The sequence below is a fragment of the Lygodium microphyllum genome, chromosome 4, assembly GCF_053477565.2.
Source record: "Lygodium microphyllum isolate KBCC chromosome 4, Lygodium_microphyllum_v1.1.10, whole genome shotgun sequence".
NCBI lineage: Eukaryota > Viridiplantae > Streptophyta > Polypodiopsida > Schizaeales > Lygodiaceae > Lygodium > Lygodium microphyllum.
The window spans coordinates 15,423,739-15,438,935 of record NC_141138.1 but is presented as its reverse complement, the minus strand read 5'-3'; the positions used below and the strand labels follow the sequence as shown (position 1 = coordinate 15,438,935).

Sequence of the window (15,197 nt, the reverse complement as noted above, 5' to 3'; positions counted from 1 at the left end):
CCCAAAATAGGGGTCCCTAATAACTCCCTTACCCCACAACTCGATGCAATGTGCCTCAAGTTGCTACCATCTTAACTACTCCATCTAACCCAAATATTAGACCCACAAATGGTCACCTTTTGGCCATCTGGTCATATAGACCTCATTTGACATACAAGTCAGGACTCAACCAATATCCGAGCTCACATATGGCTTCTCCTCATAATGGGGGCCTTACAACTTTGAGCACCATGGATCATTGGTGGCACCTTATGAGGGTGGGGCATTGAGCATATCGAACAAGCTTGCAAGGGGGGCTTTTCACCAATCTAGGAGGCAAACCCAAGGCTATCCAAGAGGTTCCATATGAAAGGAATTTGCAAATGGAGTGATCTTTGGCATGAAGGTTAATTAAGGCTCTTGAATGTGGAGGAAGCTATACGAAGATGGCCAATGGATGGCAAGGAGATTGAATGGCTACAAGTGGGGCTAGTGAGGGATGAAGGCTCTTGCCTTATTTCTCACATCAAGAAAGAAGTCCCTGTGCTAACAAAGCGTGCTAGTTGAAACTGGTAAAGAGTTCTCATTTTGTGAGTAAAGAAGTGACTACAAAAGAATTAACTGAGTCCCTGTGAAAAGCATGGATCTAGAGCATGACAGGAGCTATGGAGGATGAATGATGAATACACAACTCATGATGACAAAGACTTAGATAGACTAACTGTTACACAGGTAAATTAAGTTCCAAGATGGAAGCTTGGACTCATAAACACATTCTTGTGTAAGATAGACAATGACAATGACAATGACTCAAACTGATAGTTCCATTGCATTGAAATGAGTGTCAAGTACATGCTTATATAGCTTTTCGATAGAACCAATGTACCTCACTGTGCTTATGGGATTCTATCATCTCTTCCTAGAGCATACATCATATGTCTATCTTCCATACAAAGCCACTTATGGGCAAGCCTCTTCTGGGGCCACATCGAGCCTCTATGGGCATACATATCAAGCATCATTTGCTATTCTCAACACCACCCCTCAAATGATGAGTTCCTACCCTCAAATGTAAAGTTTCTAGCCTTAACTTGACTAGTCAGCCTTAACTAGCTCATAGGCAGCCTAGTCAAGTTAAGGCTAGAAACTTTACATTTTGGTAAGGTTTTTAGTTTTAGAAAGAAAATTCAACAAGGGAAACAAAATCCACTATGGGAAATAAATATCCATTATGGGAAAACATGATCCACTTATTTTGTTGTCAGTAGTAGCAAAAAATATCTTCTTCATTTTTCTTTTGCTTCTTTGGCATCCTTTGTGGATGTCCTTGATCTTCTTGGTCTTCAAATTGTTGTCTTTGGTCTTCTTGGTCTTTTCTTCATGCTTTTCATCTTTGACTTGTTCTTCATTATCTTATGCTCTAGTCTTCTTTGTAAGGTTCTTTTTCTCAGTGAGTTTGAGATGGATGCAAATAGGTACATTGCTGTGGCTTGACAGGACTTGTTGAACCATTATATAAATATTGGGATACATAGATTTTGGGATTCCATGCGACTTTGCAAGATAGATACATTTCTCTTTGGATAGCTTTGGGACTTGTTGGAATACATGGCTTGGTATCACATTAGCATTGGATTTTCTATCCAGGTTGGGCACTTGTGCATAAAACATCTCCTCTTCAAAAGACGGGAAGGTCTTACCAATTGGCATTCACGCTTAATGGCAGTGTCTAATCCCTTTACAAATAATGAGGCTTTTAATACATAGATTTTAATTTCAGATCTGATCTAGGTCAGTAGACAAATGACTAAAAGTTTCTGCTTAGTGCTTACAAGCCTCTTGTTTGTCGATTTCTCACGAACTTTGTGGATGACTTCTAAGCTTCCTTGGGCACTTCGAGATCTACAGTGAACTTCAGAGAGTGTAGCTCAGTGATTAAAATCATTGTTGATAGCTTTAGTGAGAAGAAATGGTGAAAATGTCAAGCTTTGAAGCTTTGGCTATGGTTGCCCATAGAGATGACAGTTAGGGTTTCACAGATTGTGACAAATAGAGAGAGAATTTTGGGGAGCCCTTTCAACTTGAGATTTCCCACTTGGGGGTCTTCAAATGCCCCACAAAGATCTGGAGAATTGTGCCTTGTGATGGATGCCAGATCAGGTCGAATCCATGCCTGCGAAATCTGCACCGCCAGAGTCTCGTATTTTTGCAATGTCGGGTCCTGCAGGGCACAATGTTGACATCTGATGTAACAAGAAGGAGCGCCTCAAGCTGAGGAACAACTCTCTTGAAGAGAGCAAGAGCTACGATGCCTTAGTTTGCTCACACTACCTCCTCCAAGGTCAGTAGGTGTATGACAGTCTGCAAGTGCAGTCAGGACAGTGAGTGACAATTTTCACAATGCCAGGGTTGAGAGAGGCCAATATCAAGCTTTGATGTGACAGGAAGTTATCGAGGGAGTCAAGGGAGAGATCTCCAGAAGAGAGCTTGAAAAGATATGCTCTGGTTTGAAAGATTTAAGTGCTCAAACAACAGAGGTGGGTGCAAGCTGGCTATGGCAGACACAAGGTTAAGATGAAGGTGAAGTTGAAAATGGAGTCATGAGCTATGGATAGAGATGACCAGAAGTGAAGAGAGACTAGAGAAGCAATGTATGGAGCTATGCCATTCTCAGCTGAGCTCTGATACCATGTGAAAAGCATGGATCTAGAGTATGGCAAGAGCTATGGAGGATGGAAGATGAATACACAACTCATGATGACAAAGACTTAGATAGACTAACTATTACACAAGTGAATTAGGTTCAAAGATGGAAGCTTGGACTCATAAACATGTTCTTGTGTAAGATGGACAATGACGTTGACAATGACTCAAACTGATAGTTCCATTGCATTGAAATGAGTGTCAAGTACATGCTTATATAGCTTTTGGATAGTTCCACTGCACCTCACTGTGCTTATGGGATTCCGTCATCTCTTCCTAGAGCATACATCATATGTCTATCTTCCATACAAAGCCACTTATGGGCAAGCCTCTTTTGGGCACACATCTAGCCTCCATGGGTATACATATCAAGCATCATTTGCTATTCTCAATAGTCCTTACTAAAGTTATGGATTATTAGAAGAAAAAGTTCCCTAAAGTAAAAATGAGGACTTGGAGAATAAAGTTGAGAAGGGTGTGGAATGCATAACTTGATGATTCGAAAGGTCTTCGCCAACAACAACTAGGGAAAGACTATAAGAAAGTATGAAGGTTTCCTCCCTACGCCCTATTTGCTAAAGGGGAAAGGAGATGGTTGATCACATGCAAAGAATATTTGGAAGAAGATGGAGGATTGGATCGAAGCCGTTGGATTTCACGCTAAATTCAGACTTGAGAGTGTCATGTTTGGATTAGACCCTCAACTAGATGAGGGCTCTTTGAAAAATTGTTATGTTAGAAGGGCAATAATCATTAGGTCTTTGTGGAGGCATAAGAACTCATTAGTCTTTGGAAGAAGCTCTAGGTTTATACCAATAAGTATAGATAAGTGCAAAGAAGAGGTTTTGGTAGCCTTTAAGGGGATAGCTAGGAAGGATTCTGTATTTAAGGTTGTTTTCAAAGCTTTGAGCAAAGTTTTGTTGTGCTAAGATGTGTCACCACTATGGTTGATGTAAATATTCATATAATTAATACACAACCACATTATTTTTTTTAAAAAGGTATTCATGGAAAAGGATGGGAGCTCCATCGTTGCAAATCAATTATGTGTGTCAATTATAGCTCCATGCTTCTCATTTGCTTATTGAGAAAGGTTCTATATAGCTCCATGTTCGAGTGATTGCTCTCAAATGCGCAATGCAAACTAATGCTCAAATACATTCGACAATACATTTTTTCTAAAAATGCAATGCAATGTCTTTTTGAGTTGGGTCAGAACCCAATGCCTAGAGGGCCTTCAACCGAAGGATTGATTCAATCGAAGGATTGAATCACCCGTGTATGATGCTCACAGAGCCACCTTAAAGAGGATTCAAATTGTTAACCTTTAGCAATGCACACACCCATCCTACCAGCTGGGCTAACCACTCATTGGCATCGGCCAAGGCATTGGTGTTGAGAGGCTAAGTTGTAACATCCTACACTATATGGCTGCATGGAAGGAACCGGTTTATACAGAAACAGGCCTATTCACGAATACAGGGGAACGGGGTCTTGTGTTGCAATTTCAGTGCCATCAGATGGGGCATCTTCTCATGATGACCATGTTGACCTAATTGGCCTTGACTTTGCTTTTGTTTCTGTGAAGCGAGAGAGAGAGAACAGCGGCATTACGACGAATGATCCATCCATCATCACTACGAGGATGAATGAAATTATGAACGAACGAATGAATCATCATCATCGTTCGTCGTCGTCATCAATAGACAAATTTCTCCCCTGTACAGTAAACAGTGGTATCTCCTGTGTTCCCTTTTCGGCGCGCCGTGCCCGCCGGTGTAGGTCCCATCATCACAGTGCGCACTCCCCTTCACGCACACCCTCCCCTCTCTCTCTCCCGAGTCCCCTGTGTGTTCCGACATGCAGTTGGGCGCCAAGAATGGACCAACACTGCGACCTTTATCACCTACATTCTGGATCTAGCAGAAGAATAGCATTGCCCACATAAGCAAAGTTTTGAGAGATGCACGTAGTCTGATATCAGGCGAATGAATTCGATGCGCACCTGATTTTGCATCGTAATATTGATAGCCGTCTGTTCGGAGTCGTCCGGATAATGAACTTCCTATGTTGAGATTCTTAACACACAGAGAGACAGAGAGAGAGAGAGAGAGAGAGCGCGCGCGAGCTGATCATCATCTCTGACCACCCCGTTTCAACAGTGTATCTGACCACCCCGTTTGGTCAGTGAAGTGCTGATGCTAAGATTTGGGACAGAATAGCACTGGGTGCGGAGAGAGAGAGAGAGAGAGAGAGATGGGCTTCCATGGTCAAGACCTCCTTTGCATCTGGTTCGTCCTGTCCTGCCTCGCAAGCACAACACTTTGCTCAGATCGGCAGATCTTGAAGGACCTCAGTGAGCAGCTCAAAGGCAGTGGTGGGTCCTTCTGGAACACCAGCAACAGCGACCCTTGCAACTGGCAAGGAGTCCTCTGCAATGCTGACAGTGTGACCAACATCACCCTCCAGAGCGTCCATCTTACAGGCATTATTCCCACGGCCATCGGCTCTCTGCGAGCATTGACTGTGCTGGACCTCTCCAGAAATTCTCTGAGTGGAGAGATTCCAGACAACCTCTCAGATTGTCAAAATCTAACTGTCCTGGACCTCGCAGGGAACAGCCTGTTCGGAGCCATCCCAGCCGATCTGCAGAAGCTCTCACGCCTCCAAGTTTTGGATTTGTCCATGAACTCCCTCAATGGGACCATCCCAGATGGCCTGGGTAACCTCTCCTCACTTTGGAGCCTCTCTCTGTCCCTCAACAACCTGACTGGTACCATACCATCTGGCTTTGGGAATCTGAAGGCCCTCCAAGTGCTGTCCATATCTCAAAACTCCCTGCATGGCTCCATCCCGGATGTCATTGGTAATTTGAGCAACTTGGAGTCCTTCTCAGTATATCAGAATAGCTTGAGTGGGTCGATCCCAGAGTTCAATCAGAAAAACCTTCAATGGCTAAACTTAGCTTCCAATTTTCTCACTGGAGAAATTCCTAGTAACTTGTGTGCTTCTGGCCAGCTAGAGGGCCTTATTCTTACCAACAACAGGCTGAACGGTACCCTTCCTGCTGTTCTGGGTAACTGTTCTGCTTTATTGAAGCTTCGAGTGGGAAGTAATATGCTCTATGGGACCATTCCAGCTGAAATTGGTAAACTGGAGAACCTTGTATACTTTGCAGCAGAGCAGAATCAACTAACAGGGGGAATCCCTACGAGTTTAAGTGGGTGGAAAAACTTGAGCCTTCTTAATCTTGCTGGTAACCTACTTACGGGTACTATTCCTGACGAGTTGGGTGATGTTTCCAGCATCCAAGAACTGCACTTATCCAGCAACAATCTGACAGGAGAAATCCCTGGCGCCCTGTCACGTTGTAAACTGTTAAGTGTGCTTGATCTTAGTGAGAATAACCTGGTTGGACAACTGCCACATGATCTTTGCAGCATAAGGAAACTTTCGTCTTTAAGGTTGCAGGGAAACTCTCTCGATGGGCAGATTCCAGCATCTATTGGTGATTGTGAAGAACTCTTGGAGCTCCAACTCGGGCAGAATGGTTTTACTGGGAGCATTCCATCTACGATAGGAAACCTCTCTAATCTTCAGGTTTCTCTCAATATCAGCTTTAATAAGCTGACAGGAAGCATACCAGAATCCATTGGAACGTTAAGCAAACTCAATGTCTTGGATGTATCCCACAATAAGCTTTCTGGGGAGATTCCCTCCATGAAAGACATGGCCAGTCTGCTTTATTGGAATTTCTCGTACAACATGCTAAGTGGACCTGTACCACAGGTTGGTTCATTCTCCAATACCTCGTCGAGTAGTTACATTGACAGTTATGCTCATAATTCTGGGCTCTGTGGTGGCCCTCTGCCTCCTTGTGACCATGATGCATATGAAACAAAACGGAAGCCACCATCCTTTCTAAAATCAGTGGGCATTGCAGTCATTGGTGGTGTGGTGGTCATGCTGGTTTTTATGGGGATAACATTAGCAGTGATGTACAGCCATAATCATCTGTCTTCTGTGGTAGATCCTGCACCTTCGTCCACAGTCAGCCATGTCTTCGAAGAAAATCTTGAGCAAGCTGTCAATTTTGAAAGCATCAAGGAGGCTACAGAATCAAAGGTCAATGTTATAAGCAGTAATCACTTCAGCACCATGTACAGGGCAATTATGCCCTCCGGCCTGGTTTTAGCTGCCAAAAGGTTCCACTCCACAGAGAAGGGCCCAGTGTTTCAACAGAAAAAAATAATTTCTGAGCTAGATAGATTATGGAGGCTCTCACATGAGAACATAATGCAACCCATTGGCTACCTACTACAAGACAACCTGGCCATTGTCCTGTATGACTTTGTGCCAGCATGTAGTCTTGGACAGCAGTTGCATAAGAACCTCGAGTCCTCAATGACGTGGCCTACCCGGTACAATATAGCTGTTGGAGCAGCTCAGGGTTTAGCTTTCTTGCACTCTTGCCATCCATCAATGGTCCATATGGATGTCAATTCCAGCAACATATTTCTAGGTCATTGTTCTGAAATTAAAGTAGGAGATATCGAGGCTCACAAGCTCCTGGATCCATCCAAAAATACAGGGAGCATAAGTGCGGTAGCGGGATCGTTTGGCTACATTGCTCCAGGTACTCATGTGTGCTGCTGGCAAAAGGCCAAAAGCAAATTATGTTGTGGCCTTTGAATTATATGTGATCTTTTGCTTTGGGGCACTGTTCTATTCTCTTGCTTTGAAGGGCATGCATTTCTAACAGTCTTCTCTTCCCTTGCAGAGTATGCATTCACCATGCAAGTGACACTGGCAAGTAACATTTACAGCTTTGGAGTTGTATTGTTGGAGCTGCTTACTGGCCGTCTCCCAGTCGATGAGTCCTTTGGAGATGGCCTAGATCTTGTTAGATGGGTCCATGGAGCATCATGGAGGAGGGAAACACCTGAGCAAATCCTGGATGCTAGAATTAGTACAAAGTCCTTTGCTATACGGCAGGAGATGCTCGCAGTATTGAAGGTGGCCTTGCTCTGCACAGATGCATCACCTTTGAACAGGCCCAAGATGAAGAAAGTTGTGGAACTGCTGCTCGAAGCAAAGAGGCTTGCAGAAACTCCACCATATACAAATTGATGATGCTTCTTGGATCTTCTATGAAGTCCCATGCATCTTCACTGGAATATAATCTTTCCTAAACATGCACTGCCACTTCTGGTTCCTGGTGGTGTTTCAGGAAGGTGCCAGTGTGCTGTCTGCACAGCTTTAGCAACTGCTGAGGTTAGGGTATCTAGAAGCAGATGCTCTAGTGATATTTTCTGCAAGCCTTGCCAGTGTACTCCTAGGTTCTGAAAAGTTGAGTAGCTTTTGGCCTGTGGTATGCAAAGACCCACAAAACATCCAATCCATATGCATCTCCTTTATGAGCTGGTTCTGTCTAAAGGCTAGGTGCGTAGAACCTCTGTACAGCAGCATAACTTTAGCAACAAGAAGCCCATTCGTTCACACCTTATTTTGATTGGTGGTGCAAATTTTTGGTAGGCATGCATGACCAAGGTAGCTACAGTGCAGCAGAGGAGGCTGTAAAAGCATTTCTTCCAATAATCATGTTTCCAGCCTCCTGGGTTTGGAAGCCAGCAACAATGTTGGTTGATGACGTTAATCGAGCTCTTCATTCTGAGCAAGTGTACTCAGCCAAATGGTAATGCAATGATCATGTTGTAACCAGCCTTTGGTAGGGACTCAGCAACAATGTTGGATGATGTCAGTTGAGTACTTCACTATGGGAAAGTGTACTTGCCAACATGGGTACTCACACAATCCCTGCTGAACACACACACACACACACATGCGCAAACCCTGCTGAAGCCTTTTGTTCCTAACCTATGGCCTTTTGATGTCGATGTGAGTCATCATCAGAAATCTATTATGCAAACTGATCATAATTGCAAACTGTTGAGCCATATTCATCTCTTTACAGTTGGTTTCATCAGAAAATTTATGCAGTTGGATAGTAGGTGATGTGGATCCCATCATTGGTAACCTATTGCCCTCTTGAAATGAAGAGGGCTCACATGACGTTGACTGATTAAATCGATGACCAAGTATTTTAAACCTTTTAGTCATGGCAAAGGCTCTTAAGAGAAGAACAACATGGCAAAGATTGCTTGTTTATGTAGTGTGCAAGTTACTACCAATTCTTCATGGTATTAAGGACTGAAAAGATTTGGGAACCGAAAGTTTCAGCTATGGCTGTTTGAGAAGAGTTTCTATAGTTGAGTGACTTAAGCCATCCATCACGAGGTTGTACATGGGCTACATGGTAATCTCATAGATGAGTCAATGCTGTGAATGATCACCAAGTTTTCAAACGCTTTGGATGATGTTTTGGTATGGCTGCAAGCACTCCTTTTTCTTGTCAATGTGGTTGTAATGTGCCTACCTAACAAACGTCGATACCACATACTTTTGTAGCCCATCAAGAAGTAATTAAGACTTATTGTTTGGAAATTGTTTGAATAATTGGACATTTGTAATCTTGAGCTACTTGAGTCCACTCCGCAAGGGAACCTCAATCTCAACCCCACAAGGATCGAACTAAAATACAAACTTAACTTAAATGCTAAAGTTTCTTATTAGCCATCTAGCGTTGGCTCTAAGGTCACTGCATTGCTATCATCTTTTAGATTGAAGCTAACCATTGTTGCACTTGGTTTAGAGAGAGTGAGAAGCGAGCGGGAAGCACGTAATTAGCTTGTTAAAATGATATTCCTTCACGTGAATTAGGCATTGACATAAATACAATTTTGAATAGTCACGAGAGATTACAAAGCCCTTCTTGGATAGGAAGATCGTGTCCCTAGGGCCAAAAAGGCCCATCACAACACTTGTCATTTTCCAAGCATGGTTAGAGGTCTCCTTAAACAAGAGATACTTGGAGCTTACTATAGTAAACTTATGCTCAAGAAAACCTAGTGCAAAAAGCAAATGAGAGGTTGTGAAACCATACTCGGATAGCAAGGTTGTGTCCGTAGGGCAAAAAATGGTTAGATATCTCCTCAAACAAGAGATACTTGAAATCATACTTACCAACCTCCTAAATTACAATGATTCCTCATTCTTGATATATGCAACAACTTTCACCCCACTAAACATACTAGAACTCATGAGTATTCCTCATTCTAAGAGAAGAAGGATTTCATGCAATATAGAAGAGTAAGTCGTAGCTCCATTCTTACTTTTAGCTTTTGAAAGCAAAACCCATTGCAAACAATGGCAAGCAATATTTTTATTTGCACCTTCTCTAAGGTACAATGTTGTGTTGGCATTCTATCCCTTACAACGGGACCTGTATCCAAGATATCTAGATACTAATGCATGAGCACAATCCACTAATCTGCCCTTATCTAACATTAGGGCCTTTCGAAAAGACCATCCCAAGCTCGTTGGGATTAGCGGTCCTCGATGCCCAAGGAATTTACAACCAAAGCTCCCATGGCATCCTTGTCGCTTTCTAACCTAATGTCCTCCCTATAGAGAGACCTCTCGTATCCAAGGTCAGGGTCCTCGTACCTATTGTGGATAAATCCAATCCCTTGGTGAAGGGCTTTGTCACTAGTCTTGGGGGAGACCTAGGGTGTATCCCAAGAATTGTCCCAAGTAGACACAATATCATTCTCAAAATCAACAAATAAGGCAACCAGCTTATTCCCAATTAGAAAACCATCTCTTTTTCGAGCAACAAGCATATCATAAACCTTTCATCAACAATCAAAACATTTTTCTTTGAATATCCCACAAGACAATATACAATCTAGGACTTATCTCTCTTAAGGTGCAATTATATAGAGTGATACATAATAGTCCCTCCTAATGTTTAGGGTGCTATACTTCTTAATGTTCTTGGTAGTTTTCAAAGGTTATAGGCTTTTCTCTTATATGATATAACGCATTACCATGTAACTCCAAGCCAAGGTAAGGTTTATAGAATGGAACTCCAAGCCAAGGTTTATAGAAGCAAGGGTAAACGTATGGGAAAAGTGTAAAGGGGTTTAAATGATCGAGAAATTTGGCTTAAAGGGGTGGTTCAAGTAATGAACTTAAGGCAAAATCTTTGGAGGATTTTGTGGCATAATTCCATAGATAGGAGATATGATAAGGATAGAGTATGATCGAAGGTAGATAGTGTAAAGACTTCAATCTTAGCTCTACTATCTTTAGGTTGTGTGTACCCGACACTTATCTTGTCTAGTTGTACCACATGCAGACATTAAATAAGTCGGTGACTTTAGACTTATAAACCTTAGAGTGTTGTATTCACTTTAGTTATATGGGTTATGGAATATGAAGAAAGTGAGTGTGAGCATATGGCCCCTCTCTGTTGCTCCAACTCTTCTCTCTGTCTCTGTCTATCTCTCAATATGGTATTAGAGCCATGAATGGGCTATGTGGTGGATAGCATTTGTGAAGCAGACTTGGAACTTGAAGATTCAGGGTTCTTGAAAAGAGGGGCTGACTACCATTGCTCCTGTTGAAGGTATGCATTGCATCGTTTGGTTTGCCATTGCTCAAGCAGTGTTTGTAGCTTGTTTGGGAGCTTGCTAAGGCTTCCTTGAGCACTTGTAAGGGTCCATTTGTCATCATTAACTACATGAGCAGCAGCAGCAACCTCTGGATCTGTCAACGTGATTGCGCCTGTTGTTTAGGATGCCTCTATTGACTGCAATCCATCACATAAGGTGATTATGGTGTGGTCTAGTGCTTGTGTGCATATTTTAGATGGTACTTTGAAGGCTTGATATGCCAATGCTTGGCTAGGGGAAGAGATATAAACTGAAATACAAGTATATAGATTTGGGAAAAGACTTGAACTACTGTACACAGACAACATACAACATGTATGTATCTTTGACATGAGCTTGGAGCTCTCTAATATACCAAGAAGCATCATTGGCGCATAGATATATGCAAGGAGGACATATGGATCTGGAAAATTTTTACAGGCTGAAAACTGTCATTTGCTGTGGATAGCAAGCATTGTTTACACTTGAAGCACTACATGACATTGATAGGTCCCTATCAAATGTATGGCTTGTCTAGAATGTTTGGAGCATTGGGACAAGCATTGAATGCTATTGAAAACTGAATTCTGGAGTTGAAAACAAATGCATTTAAAGTGTCTTGGCTGGTTACAAGCAGGGAATGCAGTCCATGACATTGCTTCTTGAAGATAGAGTATCTATGGTTGCATGTATGGTCATGTATTGACCTCGACACACTAAAGCAAATGTATGAAGTGATTTGAAGACAATTCGGAGATGGATAAACCTTGTTTTGCTGAGTATATTGACTGCAATCTGTGAACAAGAGTTTTAACACTTGTACTTGCTGGTTATGCATTGATTTGTGTACGTATGGTCATATTTGGACAGCTACATGTACTAATAGATGTCTATGAAGTTTTGGAGCATGTGTGACATGTATACATATCTGTTTTAGCTGTGAATCAGTTGCTAGTCACTGACTATTTACAGATTTCAGACTGCATGTATGTACTTTGACGGTGAAGTTGCATGAGACAGAGTTAAAGCAACTACATGGTCTATGTATTGACTGATATACATATTGGTTATGCCACATGTTTGTGGATGGAATTGAGATGTCAAGGGGCTGAAATACTCTAGTTTTAACAGTGAGTTTGTTGCAAAAAGCTATCATAAACAGTCAAAGGCTGTAGTTAGTCAGTTAGACTTGTTGGCTTGCAGGAAGGAAGTCAGGCAGTGACTAGATATTGTATGGTACAGTATGGCTAATGTAGATAGGACCGACAACATAACCCAGATAGTGGGGGAAAAGCTTGACAGGAATAAGTATGCCATATGGAAGTTTTGCATGGATAATTTTCTAATAGGAAAAGGATATTGGGACTTGGTGACAGGTGTTGAAGCTAAACCTGAAATCCCAGAGAGGAATAGACGAGCGCACCCGAGCTTGGTTGGAAAGAGCTCGCAGGGTGCTACACTGGTTATCTTTGTGTATCTTAGATGGTATGGTAATGCAGATCATGAACCGCGAGTCACCAGCAGATGCATGGAACATATTGATTAGGTATTATGGCACAACTACTGGTGCCAGGAAGATACAGTTAAAGCATAAATTCAACAACATGGAAAGAAAAAGCAGATCTATATACGACTATGTCACAGAGATTAAGACTATTGTGGATCAGTTGGCATCCATTGGCACATAGGTTGAGGATGAATGCACGGTTGCAGTGACATTAAATGGTTTGGGATTTGAATATAAGTCATTTGATACTTCCATATTTGTTGCGGGCTGAAATGTCAGATTTGAATGAGCTGGTTGCATTACTTATTCATGAGGAAGTTAAATTTGACTTGGCTATAGGCTCTAGCAGCTCTAAGAGCAAGGATGTTATCTTTTATTTGCATCAACGTGTCTGTGGCAACCGTGGTAGAGGTTATGGTTCTGGCAGAGGAGGCTAGCAAAATGTCGTGTATGGCAATAATAACCAGTAGGGTTCAAATGCAAGAGGAGGTGGAAATTTTAGAGACAGGGGGAGATCTAGCCCTAGAGGCAGAGGCTCCTAGTAGTAGCAATGCCCATCTGTCAATCCTAATAAGGATAAGGATTGTCACTATTGTGAAAAGAATGATCATATTGCCAAGGACTGCTAGAAGAAGCAAGGCAATCAAAGAGGCAAACATCATGGAGATTATGCATCGTCCAGTCATGCAAAAGATGCATCTGGGGATAGATTGTTTGCCATGACATATGTGAAAGACATGGCTATTGAGAAGTCTCATGAGGATGCAGTTTGGTACATTGATTCGGGGGCATCGAATCATATGACACCGCATGGTGACTAGTTTATAGACACGGTGCCTGAAAAGAATGGCTATGTATGCACAGGGGATGGCACGTAGCATAGCATAGAACATAAAGGCAAAGTACCTTTGGTAATCCATGATGGCAGGAAGAAGAACTTACATGATGTACTGCATGTCCTGTCAAGTGCTAAAAATCTATTGTCTGTGGGTCAGATGACTGAGAAGAATTTGCAGGTCAGATTTAACAAGCATGGATGCTTCATTGAGGAGTTTGGTAATGGCTGCAAATTGATTGCTCGCGGTCATAGGAATAGCAGGATGTTTACTCTTGATGCCACTTTGCCACAACTGAAATCATCAATGTTTGCCCATGGCTCTGGCACAGTTAGAGACTTGGAAATATGGCATAAGAGAGTGGGATATGTTAATCTTTAGCAGCTGCAAATGATGAAGAAGAAATAGCTTGTGATAGATTTACCCAAGTTTCAGTATACAAATATTGGTCATGTCTGCGATACTTGCTAGTTTGGTAAACAGTCCAGGTTGCCATATGTCAAGCATGTAAGAAATATTACACGACCGTTGCAATTAGTTCATTCTGATGTGTGGGGGCCAACCCATAATGCATCCATGGGAGGCTTTAGGTACTATGTGACATTCATTGATGATTACAGTCGCTCTACTTGGGGACATTCATTGATAATTACAATCGCTATACTTGGGGTTTATATCTTGAAAAAAAAGGATGAGGTGTTTGCTGTTTTTTAGTAGTTTAAAAAGCAAGTTGAAAAGGAATTTGATTGTTACATCTCTTGCTTGAGATCTGACAGCGGTAGTGGAGAGTATGTGTCAAATGAGTTTGACAATTTTTTGGCTGAAAATGGCATACGTAGGCAGCTTACCTACAGCTACACTCCTTGGCAGAATGGGGTAGCTGAATGGAAGAACATGGTATTGATGGAAGTTGCTCAGGCAATGATGAATGAGAAGAGTATGCCGCTCTATTATTGGGCCGAGGCCGTTATGACAGCCATGTATATCTTGAACAAGACTCCCTTTGCAAGTATTCATGAGATGATACCATTTGAGAAACTGTATGTCTACAAGCTTGATATCAATCACATGAAGGTATTTGGCTATCTTGCTTATGTGCATATTCCTGATGAGAAGAGGAAGAAGCTGGATTTGAAAGCACACAAGTGTGTCTTGATTGGCTATTCGCATGAGAAAAAGGCATACAAATGCTATGATCCCTCTACTCGGGATACATTAGTGAGCAGAGATATCATCTTTGATGAGATGGTCTCTTTGTATGCATCACTATCTATAGTGCCATCAGACATGCCTTCTACACATGTTTCTCTAGTTGATTCGCAGCAGCAGAGTACTACATTGACAGGCCCTAGTGGTATGACGGTATCTCCATGGATAGGGAGTTACGGAGCTCTGGCTCATCGTCCACTGACACCAGTATGTCAGTGAGGGGGAGATATGATTTGATGGACATCAAAGGGAAAGAAAAAGCTTCGAATGATGCATCTGGCATGATGACACCTAGCATGATGACTTTAGGCTACGACTTAGCTGATAGTCTAGACAGTGAGTTTGGTATTCCGACTATGTATTCCGACTATGTATACGCCTGGTACTAGATAGAACAGGTACATTCCG

General features: G+C 42.2%; 1 protein-coding gene across 1 annotated transcript; it reads left to right on the top strand.

Moving 5' to 3' along the window:
• The first annotated feature begins 4,293 nt into the window (after positions 1-4,293).
• Positions 4,294-8,639, top strand: LOC148036824 (uncharacterized). The gene is made up of 2 exons (XM_087675726.1): positions 4,294-7,318; positions 7,463-8,639. Exons 1-2 carry the CDS (start codon positions 4,939-4,941, stop codon positions 7,810-7,812), a joined length of 2,730 nt encoding a protein of 909 aa, XP_087531852.1. The 5' UTR covers positions 4,294-4,938; the 3' UTR covers positions 7,813-8,639.
• Positions 8,640-15,197: the final 6,558 nt, after the last annotated feature.

Excerpts from the sequence above, each read along its gene's own strand:
- LOC148036824 (XM_087675726.1), top strand. The coding sequence starts at position 4,939 with ATGGGCTTCCATGGTCAAGACCTCCTTTGCATCTGGTTCGTCCTGTCC. Across the intron at positions 7,319-7,462 it reads GTTTGGCTACATTGCTCCAG|AGTATGCATTCACCATGCAA; the intron begins GTACTCATGTGT and ends CTTCCCTTGCAG.